General features: G+C 37.0%; 1 protein-coding gene across 2 annotated transcripts in view; it reads left to right on the top strand.

Annotated features, from left to right (window-relative positions):
* Window positions 1–17,206, top strand: part of MOXD1 (monooxygenase DBH like 1) — a 54,522-nt gene that overhangs the window by 18,920 nt on the left and 18,396 nt on the right. For both annotated transcript variants that reach the window (XM_084514227.1, XM_084514228.1), the window contains 2 exons: window positions 14,543–14,722; window positions 16,806–16,908. In XM_084514227.1, the coding sequence (XP_084370353.1) occupies window positions 14,543–14,722; window positions 16,806–16,908 (283 nt within the window). The remainder of the gene's footprint in view (window positions 1–14,542; window positions 14,723–16,805; window positions 16,909–17,206) is intronic.

Below are 17,206 nucleotides of genomic sequence, written 5' to 3'. Positions count from 1 at the left end.
CCTGTAAGCCACCCATTTTAAAGCCCTTTATTATTTCCCTTCTAGGTAAAAATAAAATAAAATAAAATAAAATAAAATAAAATAAAATAAAATAAAATAAAATAAAATAAAATAAAATATAAAATAAAATAAAATAAAATAGGATACTTGGGCTTCTGAAATCCTTTAATTTTTTTATGGTCAAGATGTATGATTTTCAGTGTACATGCATATGTATGCATTGACACGTCTATGATTGTTTTTTTTTTCTGCCAAAGTGGTGAATTTATTTTTTGCTTACCGTGAGCTGGCATCATGTAGATGTTTACCACCATCATGAAAGTGAAAATTTGTTTCACATTCGTGAGAAATATTTCTCAGTATTAAAGTAAATACAGCTCCTGCTGTATTTTCAAAGCCTGTTTTTACTGCTCTTTCTACTTGTGGTTTGAAAGAGACATCTTTGTTGTTATTGTCTTTAGCTTAGGTTTCAATATTCCATGTCTTCCATTTGCTTAATTTAATCTTAACGCTTAGTAATAAAACTGCATCTGCTACAGATTAATTACTTTTCATATTTAGTAATATTCATTACTAACCTCAGGTCTCCCATGTGCACTGTTGTTTTTTTCCAGTGCAACTGAAACAAGCTTAAAATACAGTAATTCCTCTACTGTGCTTAGATTTTCTACAAATCCTCTCTATCCACTACACCTTTCACACTACACCTGACATAATGTTTAATGTGGTGTGTTAACCTCTAAAAATGTACAGTACCTACTGGTGAAGGAATGGTGTGTATATACTATGTGCCAGATGCGCCATCATTGATTTGCGTGAAACTTTTCAGCTTCAGTGTGTAGCATGCCCATGCTAGTTTCAGCACTGTCCATTTTCCCACTTTATTTTCCTAACTTGTTTTGAAATATACTGTGTTTTCCTCAGGGAAAGTGGTTCCCCAAGCTTGAGAAGTTCTAATCATATAGACAAAAACATGCCTGACATTGAATTTCACTATTAAGAACATGAAAACCAGTTTATGTAAAATAACAAATAGAATAGAGCAGTTGGGTCATTTAGCTGTATGTACATGCCTTTTCTCTAAGAATTGCTCACTTTCATATGATTTTTAACTTTACAAGTTTTTGAAACTATTGGTATAGCTGTGTGAATACCAGCAGAAGGCTGCAATGCAGCTGTGCTCAGGAGTGCAAAATACTTTAGATTCTGTAGGATAAGTTTTTAAATGTGAATCCCAATTTTAGAGGTCATTCAGAGCTGGAAAGGAGGAGAGTAGGTTCAATTTGGTAAGGCTTTAAACTTGGATGCCTATATAAAGCACCCCTTTCATGTGTGTTATTTGAACCTGCTTGCAAGAATGGAATCAAGAGGTTAAGTATTGCTGAAACAGGGAATAAGCCCCATGGTGGGGATTAGGTGCTGTGGTCAAAATTAAGTATCTCTTCAGTACACCTCATGCATACTGAATTAAATTCAGGCAACATGTTAAAGACAGGAGATTTCCAACAATGAAGGCGGACTTTCTCTCATCTAACTTGACCAATCTACAGATCTGAGCTAGCTGCTTGAATGACCTTAGTAGTCAGTGGCAAAAATAGCCATTTATGTCATCCCAGAGTAAGTGTCTGAAACAGATGAGCTCAAACATCCCCTGTATGGCTCAGTCTCTCTCCTTTGACTGGAGAGAGAGAACCAGCCTGATAACCACCCTGTATTAGACATGTAGCTCTCTGATGGCTGAATCAGGGAAGGTGTGTCCCACCAAAATGGTCAGGCAACAGAAGAGGCTGTAATAAGACCAAAAGTTGCAAAATAAAACCTTTTAAAACTTTTTTTTTTTTTTTTAATTTGCTTGTAGGATAAAAAATTATTTTTCTCAACCACAATTACTAATGTGTAATTTTTTGGCACTGAACTGAGGATGTGAATAGCGAAAACAGGCCAAGCATATCACCAGAGAAAACAAACAAACAAACAAACAAACAAACAAAAAAACATGGACTTATTTAGCATTAGCTGAGAATTGTTATATTGGGCATATTTTTATATAAGCACCAAACTTTGTCATGCTTATCTCCTTAGAAAAGAGAGCTTCTTTCAGTTAAATAAAGGCCCGTATTAGAGCACACCAGCAGCTGCTAGTTAATCTTTGTGTTCAGTTTCAGAGCAATCTCTGATAAGGAAGTAGAAACTCCAAAAAAACTTGTTGCCAAGGGTAACTCTGCTTTTTGACAGTGGAATGCTTTAGTAATACCAAAGACCCCAGTGTGAAAACACAAAGGGACTCCAGTTTAAGAGACTGATTGATTGAAAGCCAGAAGGGCAGCATGTAGCCTTCAGTACCTAAATGAGGGCACTGATTTTTAACTTGAGTAATACCAGACAGTAACTGCTTGTTGTTCTCTGGCTTGAACTTTTACGTTTTGCTAAACGTGATAACTCGAACAAATTGCATCATGCAGCCTGAAACAAGCAAATGTTCTCTATTTTCCTGTATGTCCCCCTGCAAAGCAATTTCAGCCTTGGTAAATTAGGTTGGCAACCAAATTATCATTTTACACTGGAGAGCTTGCAAGCTCTCTGCCCTTTGATCTGGAGGGCTGTCTTCATTGCAAGCCTGAATTGGCCCATTAGGTTTTGCACTGTTAAGGACTCATACATAACTGAACTGACTGGAAAATCAAATTTTCCTAAGCAGCTCTCTGAGGAAATAACAGAAATACTGTCTTTTTTTTTTTTTTTTTTTTTTTTCTCATAACCTGCTGAATTATTTCATATGTGAAATTATTTCATGCATTATTTCATTCTGTGATCAAAGATGAAACGACTCTAACCACAGATTTTCCTGTCACACCAAACTTAATTTTTCTTAGTGGAATGTATTCTTATTTTGTGCTAATCTTCTTTCATTTCACTTGTATACCTCTACAATAAGAATACTTAAACTACACTTCTATTGCTCTATTAATTATTCCATGTTTGGTATGCAAATATAATCTACTTCAGTTCTGTCATCAACAAACTTGAATATCTAGTTAATTCAATCCTGGTTTTTTTTTTATTTTATTTATTTATTAACTTCTTTAAGTCAACATCCATCCATTATGGAATTGTATTCACTAGGCCAACACATAGTTGGAAAATAAATATTTTATATGATTTTCTGGTTAAATAAAAGTCAGAAATTATGTAAGTTCTAGTTGCATATATGTGCTTAACTTAAAATATGACTAAAGGTGAGCAGGGGGAAAGGAAGGGTGTAGCCTTGGTGAAGCTCTTGGAGAGCCAACTCCAACTTCTGAGATCTTCAGTAGAGGATTGCAATTGATCTACCCCATTATGTCATATAAAATGTCTTTTTTCCTTCCTCATTCTTATCTTCAGTTTTAGAATAATATGATTAGCTAGTGCACTGAGAAGATAAAATCGTGTCTAGAAACTGTCTGTAGTCAACCTAGATAGGTTTATTATACACTTCTCATCATAGCAGGTAATATAGTTAAAAAAAGAACTGGGCCTCTGATGAGCAGTTGTAAACCATCTTCTGAGCAAACAGCAGAACAGCAGGTTCATAATTAGCAAAATCTGACTTGGTGGGTCTTACGCAGTATGAAGTAAGCATCTGGACAGATCACAGAGCATATTTACCTTAGTCCTGCTAACTTCTTGGCATTGGTTCTTACAATCAACTTTCTAATTCAGATGCATCACATAATAATAGCATCTTAAGCTGTTACTTAAGCTTAAATTTTCAGTAGGGCCACACTTAATTGCTCCAATTTAATTTATATGGAGAAGAATTTTCTAATTTCACTGATCTAACTATACAAAGTGCTTTTCTTCAGTTCTCACCTCTCTCTCTCCAACCCCAGCATTAGCTACTGGTTCAGTCTTCAAAGAGTAATGTTATGATACCTTCTCCATTTCTGCCTCGTCTTGCAGTGGACTGTAGTTGCAGCTATGTCCAGAGCAAAGATTCATTGACTCCCTTGGGGGGTAAAATAGAAAGACAGAGCACTAATAACAGTCAAAGAATAATTTAGTCAGACAATACCACTCCACCATGTCCACACATAGCATATATGACATCAAATTCCACACAGATGATGACTGAACCACAGCTAGATGATCACACAGAATCACAGAATCACAGAATTTCTAGGTTGGAAGAGACCTCAAGATCATCGAGTCCAACCTCTGACTGACCTAACACTAACAGTCCCCACTAAACCATATCCCTAAGCTGATGAACAGTTTCTCTTTGTGCCACAATTTAAGTTTTATCTGTTATGAAAATAACTTACATCATGACTATAACAAAAATTACAAACAAACAAACATACAACCCTAACCTGAGAAAACATAAGTATCTAAATCATTATACATTGAAAAGCAGTCTTCTTTCTCTTTCCTCTCATTTCAGTGACCTTGCCTTTGCTATGTCATAAGTTGCTTGGACTGAAACTGTGTCTTTCTGTTTTGTGAAGTGTGAATTGAGTATTGGTTTCACAGAATCACAGAAATGTCTAGGTTGGAAGAGACACCAGAGAAGTCTAGGACAATCTCAGAGATTGTCTAGGTTGGAAGAGACCTTTCTAGAGAATTGTAATGTGTGTAGAGAATTAAGAATAAGAATAGAGAAATTAGAAAATTATCATAAGAAATATAATTTTACTACAGTATTCTTAAGTAACTTTCAAAGAGCCATGTCATCTGAAAATGGCACTTGTGTGGCTTTCTGGGAGATGTTGATGGGTGTTGGAGCAAGCGTACCAGGATCTGGCTCAGGGTGAGAAAATGTGGAAATCATGGTATTAATCTAGGCATAACTAACATACCCCACTCAGTACATGTATTTTGTAAACCACCTCATGTATGCTAAACCTGTAAATAAAATGTTTTAGAGGGCATGAGCAACAGTTCTCAAAATTTGTTCTGCTGACTCAGGAAGCTGTGCCAAGTCAACTTCGCTAGGCTTGAGCATATTTTATCCCATGCTTTCACTTCAGTAGATGTAAAGTGCCAGAGAGTCCGGGTTGGTGACTGCTGTAGACCCTCAGTACCTGTAGGCTTAAAGTCTTTCCCAGGCATGTTCCCTTTTGGTTCTCCTTTGCAAAAGTCAGCATCTCCTCCTCACAAAACATGTTTGCTAACAGGATGCCCATGTATTTGTAAAACACAAAGCAGACATGTTGGATATTCTCATGCATTCTGTCTTTGGTAAAGCTTCTTGTTCCCTCCCAAGCAGGAAGAGAAAAAGTATGATGTTATTAAGCTATGATCAAAGGGAATATTTTGCAGTTGTACAATAGTGTTAAAACCTCTTCCCTTGCCATCTCAAAGAAAAGCTAGACATCTCTGTGTATTAATGGAGATTTCATGAACAAAAGGGAACTATTCATTGACTATATTACTTATACTGTTCAAATTATATGTTCATCTGGAAATAATATACACTCTTTATAGACTACCCATCTTGGCTTCAGATCTGAAAAGTATTTCACAGAATTTCTAGGTTGGAAGAGACCTCAAGATCATCGAGTCCAACCTCTGACCTAACACTAACAGTCCCCACTAAACCATATCCCTAAGCTCTACATCTAAACGTCTTTTGAAGACTTCCAGGGATGGTGACTCCACCACTTCCCTGGGCAGCCTGTTCCAATGTCTAACAACCCTTTCAGTGAAGAAGTTCTTCCTAACATCTAACCTAAAACTCCCCTGGCTCAACTTAAGCCCATTCCCCCTCGTCCTGTCACCAGGCACGTGGGAGAACAGACCAACCCCCACCTCGCTACAGCCTCCCTTGAGGTACCTATAGAGAGCGATAAGGTCGCCCCTGAGCCTCCTCTTCTCCAGGGAAGAGGAGGCTCAGGGTTACATATTACTTTATTATTATATTGTTTTCCCAAGAAAGTAATGATATTACTGATTAATTGCCGATTAATTCTGTTTGGTGCGTATGGTGTGCTGAGAGACTCTGGTCGTACTGAATACCGCAACCATTCTGCCCATCTTTCTGTTGCCTAGGAGTGCAGTGAATGTATTGCCAGAAAGCGTAACTGAATGAAACATGTTTTTTCTTGACCCAAGCTTTTTATCAGATTGCTCCTCAGGGTTATACTTTTTAACTGTTGCTAAATGTGTTATCTTAAATCTTCAGACATACCTCAGGCAGAAACCATTTTTTAAATGAATATTTCTTTGAGGTATATTTCTTTTGGATTTAGTCTAAATTACTGCATGCCTTTCAAATCTGAAACTCTTTGTGAGTGGCAGAGTTCCAGGCAATTAATTAGGAATAAGAATTTAGGAATGGACTCGATGGCAGAGAGAACAAGAAGCCCTAAACCATCTCTAGTTCTCATTGTAAATGCTTTGTTTTTCATGGTTGTTATGTTGTTTGATTCCCCTCTCCTAATTAAAATATTTAAGTTATTCTGCACACTGATCTATAGAAATTCTGGATGTACAGATCAATCATTAGCATTTCTTTAATTATGATAATATACGGGGACTGAAGATTTGTGTGAATTTAGAGGCACAGCCTCCTCTCCAAATAACAGCACAGCAACACTAACTTTTGTCATGAAGGCCTTATTCATTTCCTATGAAAATTCTGCAGCTTAAAACTGCAGTATGGTAATTAGTTCTTAATGTGGTATACTAATAAAACTTAAATAAGAGCCTTCATTGAACAACACAGTCACTGAGTAAACAAATCCTTTCTTCTTTACACCAAGAACAGGAAATATCTGTGCTTTGAATAAGTTTTTCCATTCATGTGGTAAGTACTTTTTTCTCCACAGTGATGTTAGAATTTTTGTTACATGTTTTGAAGTATACCCAAAACCAGATAAAAACAAATGCCAACATTATAACTTAAATAAATAAATAAACAACTCGGCACTGTTATTTCAACTTGGGATTATGTCCTGTATATGAATCTTGCTTTGGGGAAAAAAACAAACAACAAAAAAAAAAAACACACAACAACCCCACACCATGGACAAACCATGCAAATTTAAATGCCTTAAGTTGTATGGAACCTCTATTTTTGTGCTGGAAATTTTCCATCCTCCAAGGAAACCTTACCTAATCACATTATTAGGTTGGGGGTGGGGGTGGTTGCTGTTGCCTGTGCCTTTTCTACATCTGCATCTCCTTCATAGTAAAATATAAGAAGCCAGATATGTCAGTAACTGCACAGGTTACTGTGCAGTTTTTTTTTTTTTCTCCAGCTTGAATTTGTAAGTAATGTGTATGAAAATAATTTGGATTAACATTTTTACATTTGGAGGACAGTTCAAGATAAGCAATAATGCTTGTACATAGATAACCATCAGTGAAACAGATACAGTGGCATTGCTATGCAATTTGCTCACCAAACTATTCACCTTTTTAAGTAAACAGCAGAGTATGAATTCAGAAGCACTCGGGATCAAGAGCAATTTAAAGCATTTTGTTGCTGAATTTAAGGTCTGGATTATTCAGTGAGAAAAAAAAAATTGACCTGTAGTTGTGTGCATGCAAATGATAGGGCCAATCTCAGTAAAGGTTACAGAAGCTAGTCCATGCTAGACTGCAGCCTGTTGAGCATTTGATGCATCTCTTACAGTCCTAACTGTTCTGTGGTATTAATTTAATGCTTTCTGACAGATGGGTCAGGTGGGTGGAGGGCTGGAAGGGATGTCCCTAACTGACCCCCGGATTCCAGAACCTGACCCTAAAAGTCTGCAGCAAATTTGTCCCCCAGACACAATGCTGGCCTAAACAGGCCATCCTCCAGACACAAGATAGCTGTTGGGTTCTTGGGGTTAAAAACCTGGTCTACAACTGGGATCATGTACTTAAACATCTATCCTAGCTCAGGGACATATTTCTAGCTCTTGGGTTTTTGCTCAGCACACCTTTGAGTTGTATGGAAGAACCAATGCTAAGCAGAAAGACAATAGCTTTTTTTTTTTTTTTTCTTTTTTCTTTTTCTGAAAATTTATATGAAAATAAAACCATTTTATTTATTAATTTATTTATTTCTTTATTTATTTATTTGTGGTGGTGAATACATAGAGTTTTTGCTGAAAAAGACCCAACCTTATTAAGCCAAGTATTTGCAAGTATTTGCTTTTTGGTAGAAAAATCTTAAACCTTTAATCAGATGTTTTAGATAAATATTTGTTTATTCTGTGACTACATTTTTGGAAGAAAAGAAAAGAAAAGAAAAGAAAAGAAAAGAAAAGAAAAGAAAAGAAAAGAAAAGAAAAGAAAAGAAAAGAAAAGAAAAGAAAAGAAAAGAAAAGAAAAAAGTCTTGATGACATTGTATCTACCTTAGAGGAGCTTTTCTAAATTGAACAGTTATTTAAATGTACATGCTGTACATTTTGGAAACAAGTATGAAGTCCAGAGTAATCAATAAGAAGGTAATTGTTCTTCCCAAGCGTGATTATAGAAAGTATAGAGTAAAAACCTCTATCTTCTGTTACAAAAATTCTCTCCAGTAATCTCAGCCAGCACTCAGTTTCACAACCATCACTTTTTGGTCTGAGTTAATCAGGTACATGGCAAACTCATATAAATAAAATAGCCAACTGTGGGCTAGAATCTTAGATACAGCAGCGCCAGGACAAAATCTTGTGACAAATTCTTATTTTCAGCTTTGAGATTATAAAAAAATGTATTTATTTATTTATTTATTTATTTATTTATTTATTTATCTATTTATCTCTGTGACACTGGGGGTACATGCACACAGTGTTGTGTAAGGCTAAGGCCTTGTTTGGAGTCATTTACAGTGGTAAAAGCCATACCATGCCATAGTGTCTTTCGGTTAGTAGAGGTCATGGCAGGATGCTTGGTGCTTTTTAGCGTTCTCCAGAGGGAACTGGAAATCTTACTAGCTTAACAGTTATGCAGCTGAAGTCAGTTTGAAGAAGACTCTGGGCTGAGGTATGTCTGTTCTTTTTTCAGACCATTCCCTTTCATTTTTAGTATCATGGCCTAGCTTGAGGACTGCATTCCTTTTACTTTGTTGCAAATTGTCTGGCATGGTTTTGACCACTGCTGAACAACTAATGCCCAGACATGGTTCGGGCAGCTGTACGACCAATTATTAGACAGTTTAGCTCTATGAATGTGTGAACAAGGCATCCCATGGAGATTCAAGGCTAGAGACGTCTGTGGTCTGTATTTATTAGTGTACATTTGGCTAAAGGAGGCTAGATGTCACTGTATGTAATAGATTATTGGCAGCACATTTTATGTGGGCACTTTGAAATGTAAAATTAAGTTGAAGCTAGCTTTTGAGCCTGAAAAAATAAAATTTTATTTTCATTGACATTTCTGTATAAAAACTTCATTGCAACAAGACCAAAAACCTGTTGCTATTTTCGTATATAAAAATAAATTCAGCATTTTGTTTACTTAAGATCTATGAATTGTATTTTCTAACAGGGACACTGTGGGGAGACTATGGAGATAGTTTACTGACTTTTATTATTCACACAAACAGGCATGAAGAACAAACCACAGCTGTAACATCAAAGAAAGCAAAGCATATAAAAAGGGAGGAAAAAGAATAAGCAAGAAAGACTTCCAGCTTTCTGGAGATAATTTTTCCTTGTAGGGAATCTAACTTCTTGGGCCATTTCATCTGCTTGCATTTTCATCCCACTTAATGTGTCTTACATTAGTATCTTGACCCTGCTTATCAGCAGCTTGAGATGCAAGCCTCTATTATGTTACAATTTGGGCTTTTTTTTTTTTTTTTTTTCTTTAAAGAAACAAATGCATGTGGCATGTTCAGTTCGTGCATTAGGTAAAGAGATAATAGGTAATAGAGAGGAAGAAAAATTGAAGCTGAGTAATCCAGAACTAGTGAGCGTAGGCATTATCTTTGTTCATGTGATGTAAACCTGCTGACTAAAATAGGGCTTCTGTTAAAGTAACAGGTGGGAAGCAAGTGTCTTTTCTATTTTAACTTAAATTGAAAATTTGTTATTTTTATATATTTTGAAAGTCAATATTTTGAGAAGTGCTAAGAGAGACAGTAATGATGAAAAGGACACTGACACCTCTCAACCTGCCCCATCAGTACAGATAATGCTAATCAAACACCATAACCATAACCTGTACTTCTGGTTGCAAAAGGCATTGTCTTTATTTTGCATGATGCTTATTTTACGTACCTCTTTCTTTGGAACTATGATTTGATGTGGCATGGGATTATAGTACATCTATTGTGTTTTACCTTTTTAATGAAAGTCAGATAAGTTCATGTATGTCAGTGTGCTCATTTAGCAAGACGTTTCACCCATGCTTTCAGGAAAGGTAGAGAGGATGCAAAAAGTAAGCCATCATGAATAATAAAACAGCAGCTTCTTTTTGCAGGTTTCGTGAAAAGCAGGGGAGGCTACTTCTTGTGCATCCACTTATTTTTTCCCAGTTCCAAATGCTTTCGGCAATTTGATGCAGAGTGGACATAGGGCTTTTGTTCTCCAAGCCCCTGGCTGTTATGAAATGTCAAGCAGAAAATGCACTTTGCCTGCAGGCGAGGAAGTCACTGAGGTTCCCCAGTAGTGCAGTATCTCTTCTGGCTTATTCCTGACATGGCAAATAGATGAACCCTGACAGCTGGTTCTTCTTTGCATTGCAGCAACAGTGAAGGTGCCTCAAAGAATGAGGTAAAATGCAGAATTGGATGTTTTAGGTAATTATATGCATATTTCCTTTGAGTCTCTTTTCAGCCTGTTTCTTTACTCCTTTGGCTAAAAGGAGGTAAGTAGGAATTAGCAAGGAAAGAGAAAGGAACAACTTTTTGAAGTCACAATTTTCCTCATAATTACTGAAAGTGAAAGGCTGACTCCCATTTTCACTACAACCTATTCTAAAATTCTCAGATATTGGTGGCTGAAAGTGACATTTGAGTGTCCCCTTACTTTACAAGTACAAAGTATGCAAGCCTGTGTATAAGAATCACAACAAAAATTGATGGTCTGCAGTGCTTATTAACTATTATATAGTATGCCTACTTTTATCACCTTTTCTTTATTTTTCTTCATGCCCTAATTTAGCATAGTAAATTACTAACTTTTCATAATTATTGTAAAAGTTGAACTATTTCCCAAGACAAATGCACAAGACAGCCATGTTGACTTTTCAGTGTTGGCCCACCATTATTGTGACTGGAGATCCACAAACTTAGACCTTAGCTAAGCTTTCAGTTCTGTGGCTTGTGGATTAAAGACTACCCTCCCCCTCCCACCCTTCCCCCTTTCCCCCCAAAAAAGCTTAAAAATTCAAATAATTGGAAACTCTGAATGAATGCACTTAACAATTCACATTTTATGAATTAATGCCTATAATTAGGGATCAAGACTGATATAGAGCTGTTCATAGAGGAATAACCTTGTAAGAGATGAGTGCAGAAATTGTGTTATCATTCATTGGGACTGCAAGTGCTCTGGAAACCAGGCCACCCCGGTATTAGGTATTTAATTGTAGATACCTGCTCTAGCAACTGATTTTACACTTGGGACTACTTATGTGCACATTTAAATGCATTAGTGATTTGCTAGATTTGGCCTCATTTTTGAGGAACTTGGTTGTTGTTCATCATTGTTTTATAAGACTGGCCAGAAAACAAGAATTCTGTTTATTGGGAAAAAAAAAAAAAAAAAAAAAAAAAAAAAAGGAGGTTTTGTAATTTCTTTTCTGCTTGAAGCGAATTAAGCTGCACAGATGCTCTTTGTGAAAAGTGAGAGAGGAAAAGAGAGGCAGCTGAAACAACCTCCTCACTCTATAAGCTGCTACAATGACGAACAGTTGAGTAACTGGGACAGCACTCACCTGGGATGTAGAACTGGCATGTTTAAATTCCTGCTTCAGTTAATCACTGGAATAAAGGGTCAAATAAAAGTTTCTGATTTTATTTTCTGCTGAAGCGATTCCACTAAGTAAGTATAGTTAGCTACTCACTGAATCAGAGAAAGGGAACCCAGTGTGTCAAGGGGGGCTGCTCCTCTTTCTTTCTCATTTCATTCAGGAATGATGCTGAGAGAGCCTTAGGGAGCTGGCCAGTAAAATATTTCCCTACATTACTGGGTAATGAACAATTTGTGATCATGAGATTTTGATTTTCCTAAAATTTTGTTAAAATATTTTTGACCCACTCCTAGTAGTTTTTTTTTTTTTTTTCTTTTCTTTTCTGTATTTTGTTGAAAAGGAAGGAGAGAAGGGTGGTAGTTCTGTAACCAAGTTGTAATTAGAATGTGTGAGATGTCTTAAGTTCACTGCTGCTTTTCATTATTTCTTGGTGCATGTGAAGAATATGAGAAGTCCTACAAGATATGCTGGAAAGATGCTCAAGGTTGTTTTTTTTTTGTTGTTGTTGTTGTTTTTGTTTGTTTGTTTGTCTTTGTTTTTCTTCCCTAAAGAAAGCTGAACAAAACTACTTTCTGAAGTGCTGTTTTTGTTTAGGTACCTGACACTAAGAAACCGATGACAGGATGTGAGTTTCTAATTTTGGTGATGTCCCATTGTTCTGAGGGGAAGCTGGTTTTGCAATAGTGATTGTAAGCACAGTAGGTGCTGGGATCCTGTAGCAGCAGGCAGAACTATCTCTTTGGACAAAAATATTCTTTTTTCTTGGTAGATACAGAGATAATATTCCCATATATTATCTCTCATTCCCATATATTATCTCGGATTCCCATCATCCGAGTAACCCATACACTATGTGGAATTTCTAAATTCCCAAGACATATACTGCTTTTTCATCTATAAGCCACCATGATACAATTCTGCAGCATTTGGATAGATGTGCATTTATATGAAGGAGCAGAGGAGGAAGCAACATCAAGCTGAAATGGATTTCTGAATCGTCAGTCAGCTTGATATATTTCGATAAGAATTCTTTTCGGATTGGTGAAATGACTCTTTGTACCTTTTCAAAAATACCTTTATTTTCATAGTAGAGTAATTCATGATGATGGTAATGCTAACCAGAATAGGGATTACTGAAAGCAGTACAGAATATCCCTTGTGAAGCATTTCAGTTTAGCCATCAGAACAAAACTTTGGTATGTCTCTGCAAATTGGCATCCTTCCATTGATTTCTAAGCACAGTGAAGTGGGTGGGTTTGGGTTGTGCACTTCTTGGACAGACTTGCAGGTACTCAGCAGCAGATGGACTCCCCAAGAGCCTGACTTCAATGATATTTTGCAGATTTATATCACTGAGGGTGGTCTTGTTATGAACAGGCTCTAGTCACTTCTTCCTGCCCTTCGCCTTTTGTAATTGGTTCAGTGGTTTGAAGAAAGTTCAGAGATGAATTTCTGGTGACAATATTGTGCTGAAAATATTTTAATAAGGTAATAAACTATTCTTTATTACCCTGCTCTGGTGCTCTGAAACCCAGGGTTCATGTGCTTGCAAAACAAATAGATGCAACGTTAGGATGTATATGCATTTTTTCCCTCTTTAAAACCTTTGTTTTCCTAACAATAGTAAAATGCAATACTGCATGGCTCTCCACATAAGTGCTGCATTGCTAAAACTTAACCTTTCTTGTGAAAACATATACAGAGAATGTGTATGTAATTCAACTTAAAGGTAGATATGACAGACATGGATTTGCATTCAATCTTTGAATGCAAAACAAGGGAGAAACTCTTTTCATTTTAATATTGTTTTCTATATGCTGATATTTTGTGGAATATGATGCTTCTGAAAAGCAAAATAATTTTTTTTTAGAAGTATTCATGTTTGCCCAGATGTCATCTATGATGGAGATAATTTAACGTCATTCATCCAAACAGAGAGTTAACAGTGTTATATTGGAATTAAATTTTAGGCTACCCTGATGGTCAGTGGTCACATTACACTGTGAGCACTCCTGCACCCCTGAGAACCTTCTAGCACCCGACCTCTGTGGAATGGCTTGATGTTAATGAGGTCTTTACAACTGAACAGGCTGTAAATTAGGTCTAATTTTTCATAGACGTCTAAAAAATTTGGAAGTCCATCTTGACCTACTGAGGAATGTGGGGTTATACCTCCAGGCTCTCCCTAGATTTACAGATTTTATGGGAAGCTCTAGTTCAAAGCAGTACAAAAGAGACAGAGACGGGGATGAAATGTTCTGAGTAGTTCAGATACCAAGCTGGTTTAGCTGAGCAGACATACAGCTGGTTTATATCCCATTCATGCTGGAATGCAGCTAAACAGGATTGGTCAGGGAGAAAGACAAGTGACAGTTCAAGACTGGGGTGAGAGAAGGGAGAACAAGACAGATGGCAACATAGGTTTAGTCAAGACACAGATTTTTCTTCCTGTTCTCTATTGATGCACCTAAAAATGTTTTTAATGCTTGGAGTTGCAGAATGCTGAAGTATCATCTCAACCTAGTTACAACTGAATATCAAACCTTCTCTTTCAGTAAAAGTGTACCTTATAATTTGCTGTTCCATCTGCGCACCCACATTGAAATAGTCATATTTGAGATGTGTTTTCTTTCCTTTTATTTTTCATTTTAACATTGACAGGTTGAGCCGTTGATCCAGAAGGGCCATGAGAACCTGGTGCACCATATCCTGCTGTATCAGTGCAGCAGCAACTTGAATGACAGCGTGCTGGACTATGGACATGAGTGTTATCATCCCAACATGCCAGATTCTTTCTTCACATGTGAGACAGTCATTTTTGCTTGGGCCATTGGAGGAGAGGTAGGATGAATGGCTGTCTAGCATGGTTCATCAATGGGGCATCAGGAGGGTGTATATCATAATAAAGCTTCCTTCCAACATGTTAATGAATTCTTAATCTTTTTTATTTTTATGGGTAAACAAGCACAATCCTTAAATGGATTCACCGCTGTCTTCAACTTTTTGTTGGCCTTCTAAGTGATAAATGCAGTGAATGTCTTGAGTGACAAGCTAAAAATAATGAAAATACTACAGAGAGTTGATGCTTTAGGCAGAAAAAGATTACTTGGGAACATGGAAATCTGTCACCATATCAGCTTGCCCCATCTGATAAGAAAATGCACTGCTTCCAGTGAGGACTATTGTCTGTTATCTGTGGAGCATGACAGAATGAAAAGCACTCTGTAGGTGACTGCATCCAAGACTTTCCAACTGAAGTCAGACAGATGCCTATCTCCTTTTGTGCCTGAGCAGGACCTTCCCTCATTCAGGCAAATCATTCTGAAATTTCATTCCCAGCCCTAAAATACATCATTTCAGTGTAGGAGTGATTGTGTTCTGGTGCAGAACCGGCACAAGGACCACTTTGCTTGTGGCAATGGGGCATATCTACTGAAAACATGGTCTCTGATGCCATGTTAACCCCAGGCTGTGTTTTCACTTTATTTCATATGCTAATTTAAGCTGCAGTCAATGCTTTCACTACTGCCAAAAGAAGCATCCCAATCCTTCTTTACCCCCTTGCTTCGCTGCATGCCCACTCAAACCTGGTGCAGGCAAAAAGAGGGATTGGGTGGATGACAGTTTTTGGAAGCTTCACTAGCCAGCCAGCAGTCCAAAAACTGTCTTTGAGTGCTGCAGTGTGAGGAAGCTGGATCTGCTACCCATGTAGTTACCCATCAAAAGAAGCTTAATCCACTATGAGCATTATCCCTGATGTATGCTTTGTGCATTTTTGCCATCAGCTATGCTCTGACCTAGTATTTGTACTTTCAACTTTCTTAAACTAAGTGAAATAAAAAAAACACTCATATAAATAAGTTATCATCTCACAAACTCTGTGAAGGCTTTTGTAAGGATGGTCCTGTTAAAGATCTACATAGAGGGTTACATTCAGGTTTACTGGAGTACTCACAGTGCTTCAGTTTACCTTTATGTAGCATGGAGGTGGTAATACTTTCTACTATATTCTGAGATTAATTCATTAATGTCCATCAAGCACTGGAAAGTTGGGATCTCAAACATAGTATCTGTGTAATAAGGATTCATTCCCCCCAAAGTGAATATGTTATACATGTATGAGTTCATTTATAAAATGAGTTCATTTATAAGATACTGGTATTTTCTGGTATTTTGCATTGAATCAGGAGTGAGCTTCTGAAGCAAATCTCCCAGTTATCCCTGTTATCCCCACTTAACTCGTCCAGCACAAGCTGTTACGCTGTACAGATAAATTTCTTTTTCATCACATGGCTTCCTAATGTAAATGTAGCCATTAAGAACATTTTTATTGTTGAAATCATTTTGCTTAGAATGCAGTGATTTATACAGGAAAAACAATCTAGTTGCAAACAACCTCAGTATTCCTTGGAAATTACTGCTTTTGTAAACTAGAAACATTTAAACTGTAGATTCACTTTTTCATAAGGATTTTATTGTCAAACTAACTGCTTGATGATGCAGTGTTTATACATCTAAAATGGCATTTTCATTTTCTACTCAAGCAATAAATAAAGGATAAAAAAATCATAAGATCACAGGATAATGTGGGTTGAAAGAGACCTCAGGAAGCCTTTAGTCCTGCCTCCTGCTTCAAGGAGGGTAAGCCATGAGGTCAGACTGGGTTGCTCAGGGCTTTATCTTTTGGAAAGCACAAGATCTAATAATTTATACTGGCACAGTTATTTAGTGCATGCAGCGTTAATAAATATAGTATGCCAAAATTCCATGTTCAGAAAATCACATTTGTAAATTTAATTATGATGATGATTGTATTGGTAATTGTATTTATTTAAAAAACCAACACACATACACACACAGACACACAAAAGCTTTCAATTATAGGAAAAGTTCCTTAGATTAATGTGCAAGTGTTGATTTCCAGGGCTTCACCTACCCTCCCCACGTTGGCTTATCCATCGGCACAGCAGCTGACCCTCAGTTTGTTCTTATGGAGGTGCACTACGACAATCCATCATACACAGAAGGTTTGTACCCTCAGACTCTTTAAAACATGCAAGATTGAAAAATGTACTAGACACAAGAGTTTCTCATTGCATCAGACTGCAAACAGAAGATATGCAAAGCTGAGGCTATTTTCCCCTGCTCAGTAGTTCCTGGTTCCCAGAGTTTTTCTCGTTGCGCTGAAGTGAGAAAAACTTCACACTGTCTTAGCCTGAAGACAGTGGGAGACTCAGAGATGCAAGGAGTTGTGGACCAGGTGAATACACCTTTTATCACAACATTCTTCATGTTATCTCTCTCTCTGTGCTTTGCTTTTGCTCT

Source organism: Aythya ferina, assembly GCF_964211825.1.
Source record: "Aythya ferina genome assembly, chromosome: 3".
Lineage (NCBI taxonomy): Eukaryota > Metazoa > Chordata > Aves > Anseriformes > Anatidae > Aythya > Aythya ferina.
This window is presented reverse-complemented; position numbering and strand designations above follow the sequence as displayed.